Source organism: Oncorhynchus gorbuscha, linkage group LG07, assembly GCF_021184085.1.
Source record: "Oncorhynchus gorbuscha isolate QuinsamMale2020 ecotype Even-year linkage group LG07, OgorEven_v1.0, whole genome shotgun sequence".
Classification (NCBI taxonomy): domain Eukaryota; kingdom Metazoa; phylum Chordata; class Actinopteri; order Salmoniformes; family Salmonidae; genus Oncorhynchus; species Oncorhynchus gorbuscha.
The window spans coordinates 16,640,118-16,646,888 of record NC_060179.1 but is presented as its reverse complement, the minus strand read 5'-3'; the positions used below and the strand labels follow the sequence as shown (position 1 = coordinate 16,646,888).

General features: G+C 44.0%; 1 protein-coding gene across 2 annotated transcripts; it reads right to left on the bottom strand.

The window, feature by feature from the left end:
- Positions 1–788: 788 nt before the first annotated feature.
- Positions 789–3,683, bottom strand: gtf3ab (general transcription factor IIIA, b). 2 transcript variants are annotated; one of them, XM_046355651.1, is made up of 9 exons: positions 3,483–3,683; positions 3,188–3,282; positions 2,780–2,876; positions 2,029–2,117; positions 1,877–1,950; positions 1,714–1,797; positions 1,345–1,580; positions 1,162–1,215; positions 789–1,080 (listed from the first exon to the last, which is right to left on the bottom strand). In XM_046355651.1, exons 1-9 carry the CDS (start codon positions 3,594–3,596, stop codon positions 970–972), a joined length of 954 nt encoding a protein of 317 aa, XP_046211607.1. In that variant the 5' UTR covers positions 3,597–3,683; the 3' UTR covers positions 789–969. The 2 variants fall into 2 exon arrangements, with proteins under 2 accessions (XP_046211607.1, XP_046211608.1); XM_046355652.1 differs by having other exon boundaries at positions 3,376–3,516.
- Positions 3,684–6,771: the final 3,088 nt, after the last annotated feature.

The following is a 6,771-nucleotide window of genomic DNA, read 5'->3' as shown; positions in this document are numbered from 1 at the left end:
ATCCTGATGACTGGGTTCTTTGTGAATCATTTCAGCACCTGGATGTGTTCAGAAGTGATAATACAGATCCTGATGACTGGGTTCTTTGTGAATCATTTCTATGAAGTTGTTCTGCCGTTTCGTTAGGTTATCCATGTGCTGCGAGGTTTTATGGTCTTTTCACACCACTGGCTCTGGCAAACAGGCTTCACTGGGCAGTCTGTGGGTCCGGTAGTGGTACTCAGTCCTACTCTTCCTTTCGGCAGGGTTAATACCTGCCTGGCACCCAAACAAAATCTTTACTCATCTTTAACAATACTACAAGTTCCATTGAGATTCTGTACAAACTATTGGAGTGGTGCATTACAAGCACACTGATGCAATTTGTTCACCAACCCGCCTACAGATTGGCCATTTGTGAACAGGTAGATCTAGTGGCCGCTTGAAAGGTAGTCGGCGGCTAGAACAGGTGGGACCACTAGCCACTCAGGGCTAGTAAGTGAACAGGCACAAGGCAGATAGGTTCTCAGTTTCTTGGATGCCACATGTCCTACTTGTATCCTAATTATTCAACTTCTAGTCTATCAAATAAGCCAGTCAATGTGTTTACCAAATTCACTCAATCACCTCCTTGGAGGAAAAAAAAAACCTGCTGGAAGAGAGATTTTGGGCCCAGTTCTCACACTTCCCAGGATGATGGACCAGACTTGGTAATATGCTTTGAAAGTGAATATCATGTGCGACACCATTGGGTATTTGTCAAGTGTCATAGTGCATTACATAACCATTAACAGACAAGGAGCCAGCCATGCATTGGTGAGGATTTATTAGATAAGTGTTTGATACATATCTGAAATTCAGCTCTTGAAAACTAAACAAAAACAGCTTGACAAGTAGCAAAGAATAGGTTCCTGTTCCACAGGTTTCAGATTTACCCCCCCCCCCATGGTTCTGATGGACCAGTCCAGGTCAGAGTAGCCCAAGCTGGTGTTATGATGTAGAGTAGCCCAAGCTGGTGTTATGGAGTTGGTCAGCTAGTCTGCTGGTCTCAGCCTGTGTAGAGGCTGGCCCCAACGGCTTGTTCTTTTTAGGGCACACCTTCTGCAAAAGGAAACAGTAGTGGATTATAATACTACATGTAGGGAAGCCATTATCCACCATATACCCAATACCAGCATTCACCTGCAGCTTTCTCCTCTCTGGGTCATGAGCCACTCGGTGTCGTCTCAAACTCTCCTAAGGAATATACAAACATTTAGTTTTACACCAAATATTCCACTTAAAGAGACAGATTGAGTTCTGCAAAGCTATTTGCGAAGTGACAGGATACCATATTGTAACTGGAGCCTTGTCCCATGAGTTCACCTGCATAGCGAAGTGCTTGCCACAGCCTTCGTGGGTACAGGAGAAAGCCAGCTTGCCCTCATGGTCTGACACAACGTGGCTCTCCAGGTTGAAGTGGGTGGTGAAGGTCTTCTCACACCCAGCGACAGAGCACTGGAACACCCTCTTGGGTGCACCGGAGTGGATCCGCAGCTGGTGCTGCTTCAAAAACCACACCCCCAGGAACATCCTACTGCAGCCATCACACTGTAACTTGACTGAACACACAACCGGTGAAGACTTTACAATCGGATCCATTTTAAATCAATATAATATTTAGGACCATGTGAGAGGGGTTCACAAGACAATGCTAAGGGAAGAGTTGCAGCGTGGTCAAGAGGGCCTACATACTTCTGTGCACAGCCTTCCTGTGCTTCTGATACTCTGACCAAGTCTTCCCCTGGAATGGACAGTCCTCCACAGCACAGGGGTAACCTGGGAAAGAGATGGCTCGATAAAACATCCACAGGACCTCTGATCAGACTTGTGGGTATGTGGCATGTGTAGGGCTCACCTTGGTGTACTTTCTCATGGCGCTTCAGTTGTCCGGGAGCAGCAAATTCTCTCTTACAGCCCTCAAAGATACACCTATGGGAAAGGGGTCAGAGTTCAGCCTGATGTGGTAGAGTCCACATTCTCTTGTAGAGGTCAGTGTGTTATACTTACTGAAAGGGCAGCAGTTGTGTGTGTGTAATCTTGTGTGTTTTGAGTTGGTTCTTCTTCTTGAACTCCATCCCACAGTGCACATGGTCACACTAGAAAATAATTTACAAACCTTTGAATGAAAATTAGCATGCGGACCATTTGTCGTAGTCCAACATTGCCTTCACTATTCCTTCAGTCACACCTGGAGGTGGAAGTCAAGGAATCTGATGTTTACCCATCAACTGTTTCAGAACAGTGTCAAATGAAACCTAAGGCAATAGGGTGATGAATGTGAACCTCGGTTTAGCCTGAGTCATGAAAACATGGCATTGCCTACATGGTTGACGGCACCATGCAGATAGAAGGTAGCTCGTCTGTCGAATATTGATTAATCCCCCCACTTACTCTGCATGATGTCTGGTGTTGGTCATTCAGCTGGTTGAAATTAGATAAACTGCAGGAAAATATTATTAAACAGGCAAAACGCAGGTCTACTTCTGTGGCAAGAGGTCTGTCTATAACCGAAGGCAAGTGCACAAGACTACATGCACACATATTAACAGATGTTGACAATTTAGAGCATGGGCTTCAGTGCTGATGCTCTAAATAAACCTCACATTTCAAGCAGCAGTAGAGTAAAGTAAAATGTAATTTCATTAAACTTTCTGGCTTAAGGAAAATGGCCACGATTTTTGCAGGGCTTTGTTTGACTAAACCAAGTGGTATCAGTGATTCATTAGGTGCGTCAAAGTAGGACTTCGGTTTAGCCAACCTTATAGTGCTTCTCCTGGTGCTGGTGAACGCGAGCCATGTGATTCTTCATGCTGGCATGTGTGACAAAGGCCTCGGAGCATCCTGCAGACTGACACCTGCAGACGCACAGAAACAGATGAGTGACCGGAGGGAACGTTGGAAGAGGAATAATGAATTGCATGACTCCTAGCAGAAAGGGTTGGCGCTCCTACTCGAGTTGATTCAGAAACATTTGGTTCAAAACCATTTACAACTAAACCGTAGCTTTGGTGCTAGTCTTTACTTCTGCCAACTGACTGTCCGCCCAATCATTTGGAAAGGCAACAATGAGACATTGTTGAAGGCAGGAACAGCCATACAGGCTCGTACACAACCGATCATTGACCGTGAACCATTGCCCTATAGGATAGTGAAGCTTCATACTCACGTGTATGGCTTCTCTCCACTGTGGCTCAGCCCGTGTCTGGTGAGCTGGTAGCGGGTACAAAAGCTCTTGTCACAGTTCTCGCACGAGAAGGGTTTCTGTCAAAGAGAAAACGTGACCAAGTAACAAAACACGATAATACGTGTTTCTGACCGCAGACATTCATTCGCGTTCAGTTGTATTTCACTTACGTCAATAGGCTCATTCTTTCTGATTAACAGAAATTCTAAATTCAGTACATAGGATCTGATCTGGACCATCTGTTAAAAGATGCCAGCTGGGCAGGATAGGTCCTCACCAAACCTGTGTGCTTGCAAAGATGGGCATCTAATTTCCATGATTTATTGAAGGTGGCATTGCAGTTGACAAAAGAACAAATAAAGCTTCTTTGGACTTCAATCCTTTCCCCCATCTTTAATTGTACAGATGACAGTGTTTTGATAACGCAAAACCAATAGGTCAGGTCGTATACCGGCCTACGTGGGTTAACACCTGAGGACTATATATTTTATTGGGCGATACCACTGTTGGATAATACAGGGGTGTTTCAATCCACGCAATGGAAAGTGAACTAAATAGAAAGCAAAGTCTGGCTCTGTAATAGCCTAAATTAATTTCAGGCCTAAGTACTATCATTATTTTGGTGAAATATTGATGATTTATAAATTAATATTGGACACCTGCTTCGTGATTTTATTCAGCCATCACTCTACATTTGAACGTAGTTTTAGTTCCTGATTGGAGGAGGTTGGAACAGTGAATTGCTGTGCATTGACGCACACCTGACTTTAAAACAGCATATAGCAAGGTACTGTAAAGCTTAGACTGATTATTTGATCTGGTTATGGCATATGTGAGAGCATTTGAGGCTATCTCCATTTTGAAGTAGTCCATTTTCTTCTTCTACTACTTCTATGAGTTGGTAAACAAACTGAAAGGCTGTATACTGACACCTGAAATGTATTGCTTGAACAGGTATAAAGTCAATGTTGGTGATTTTACTGCCACCTGCAGTTCTGAAATGTTTGCTCATGAGTATAATTCATTGGCTGATCCCACTGATCTGGATGGAATTATGTGATCCTTCCTTAACTCATAGGAGGTCCCACCCAGTTGACTACTTACAAAATGGTGAAAGTCCAATGGCACTGCCCATGACACAACCGGCTTTTGGGCATTAGAGTCCTCTATCAATCTCCATGAGTTAATTAATGACGCACTATGCAGAAATCGCGCCGCCATTTCCTGGTTGCTAAAATTCAAACAGTTCACATAATTCCAGTTTATGTGACAAAACAAGCAAGTTTGGTGTAGAGAACCATTGTACCGTCTAAACTGCTGTGAAATATATTTTCTAGATCCCAAAATATTGTACTTTCAACTGTTTGAAGCTGGTGTACACAATTGAAAGTAAAAGACAGAAATAGCACACAAAAAAACAGCTCTACCACTTCTTAGACTTGCTTTCAATGAGATTGACAGATTTATAACCCACATTTCTATGTGAATTTGGTTGGGTCATCCAAAAAGTTACATATTGCAGCTTTAAACTTACATTCATGGCCTACTATGAAAGAGGCTACTGCTTGAGATTGAGGCAAAATAGCCTCTTGCAAATGGATGTGATTGGGTTTCTGGCTCTGATTTCCAAGACCTAGATTAGTCCTAACTGTTATTGGTGAATTCAATAGACTAGACTAGTCATTGATCATTTTTACTGAACAGCAGTTGTTGCAATTCAGGTCTTTGAGCTTGCCTGTCTCTGATTGATTATAGGCTTTAAAACTGTCATGCAGGCTCCTGACACTGTGCATCGCTATCTTCTGTCTGTGGTGTGTGTGTGCGCGCGCGATTGTAGTCTGAGTTGAGCGACTGTCTGTCTCCAGTCTTCACACACCCGTTACATTTACAGCCCGAATCGTGATCTTATCAACCTCCTCCATATTGTTCTATGATAGGTGTGATTTAGTCACAACCCAGTCTTCATTCTCCTGCTCTGTCCCAATGTGATGCTCTTCAAACCCGACTCCTCCAATCCTGTTGACAGTTCAACCCACTCCCAATTCTAAGACACTGCTCTTTATTTAGACTTAATTGGATTAACAGTATACTATGTTTCCACAAGGATACTTTAGTTGTGAATTCAGGAAAGCTTGACACAAATCAGAAAACAAAATAGAAAATCTTCAATCCAATGTGGTGTGTACATTACCTAACGACTAGAGACCAACTACCATTCACGTACCATGATCTGGTGTGAAGTCTTAGAATGGCCTCTCTGAATGAGGCCTATTGAGAACCCTAGGGCGGTACCTCTGCTCCCTCCACGCTTCAGGTCACCTGGCCTCTGTCGGCCGCCATCGTTATCAGCCTTTCCACCTCCACGTCTGGTCCCCGACTGTCCCAATCCCTTCACTGACAGGGGTCTGTATCTGTGTATGGCCATGGTCTACACTGATAACCACTCCTGGCAAGTGAAGGTAGAAGAAAGACCCTATCTGTCCACTATCACCTAGATGCATACAGTGCATTATGTGTAATCAGGCCAGAGACAAAGAAAGAGAACTGAGAAAGATGAAACTAGCAGGGTTGAGAGAACATGAAATCATGGAAACATTGTGAATTGGAAGAGAGAGACACAGTCTGATGTCTGTTGATATATCATCCCATATGGCTTCTGCTCTCCACCGTTCACCAGTGGTGTGTGTTTGTGAGGCTTCTGCTCTCCACCGTTCACCAGTGGTGTGTGTTTGTGAGGCTTCTGCTCTCCACCGTTCACCAGTGGTGTGTGTTTGTGAGGCTTCTGCTCTCCACCGTTCACCAGTGGTGTGTGTTTGTGAGGCTTCTGCTCTCCACCTTCTGTTCACCAGTGGTGTGTTCACCAGTGGTGTGTGTTTGTGAGGCTTCTGCTCTCCACCGTTCACCAGTGGTGTGTGTTTGTGAGGCTTCTGCTCTCCACCGTCCACCAGTAGTGTGTGTTTGTGTGGTTAATGTGTGACAGACAGGGTCGATATGGCTGCTCTGGGCTGCTGGCTGAGTTGACAGCCTCAATCTGTATGTCAAATGTGTGTGATTAAGGAGCACATAGTAATCCACGCTCTCTCTCTCCTCACTCACTGTCTCTCAGACTGTTTACTTTTTCCTCCTTCAATCAGTAACTCTCATGAGTCAGCGCTCCAGATGAAGGCCTGTTCTGTCTGTGACAGCAGATTCACACACACAGCATATGTTTAACTATCCTTGTGGGGACATAACATGTATTTCCAATCAAAATCCTATTTTACTTAACACTAAACCTAACCCTTAAACCTAAAATAGCCTTTGTCCTCGTGGGGACCTGTGAAATGTCCCCATGAGGGAGAATTGTCCTTGTTTTAGTATCCTTGTGGGGATTTCCAGTACCCACATGGATAGTAATACAAGCCCACAGTTTCTGGAAGTTTCCTTATTTCTCTCACACTATTTGTCATATCCTTGTATATTCTATCTGGCAGGACTGATATCACTATGAGGAAAGAAAGATAGGCGAAACAGTAGGTCCCAACACCATACTGTTATCTGTACAACACCCAGGCCTCAATGTAGTC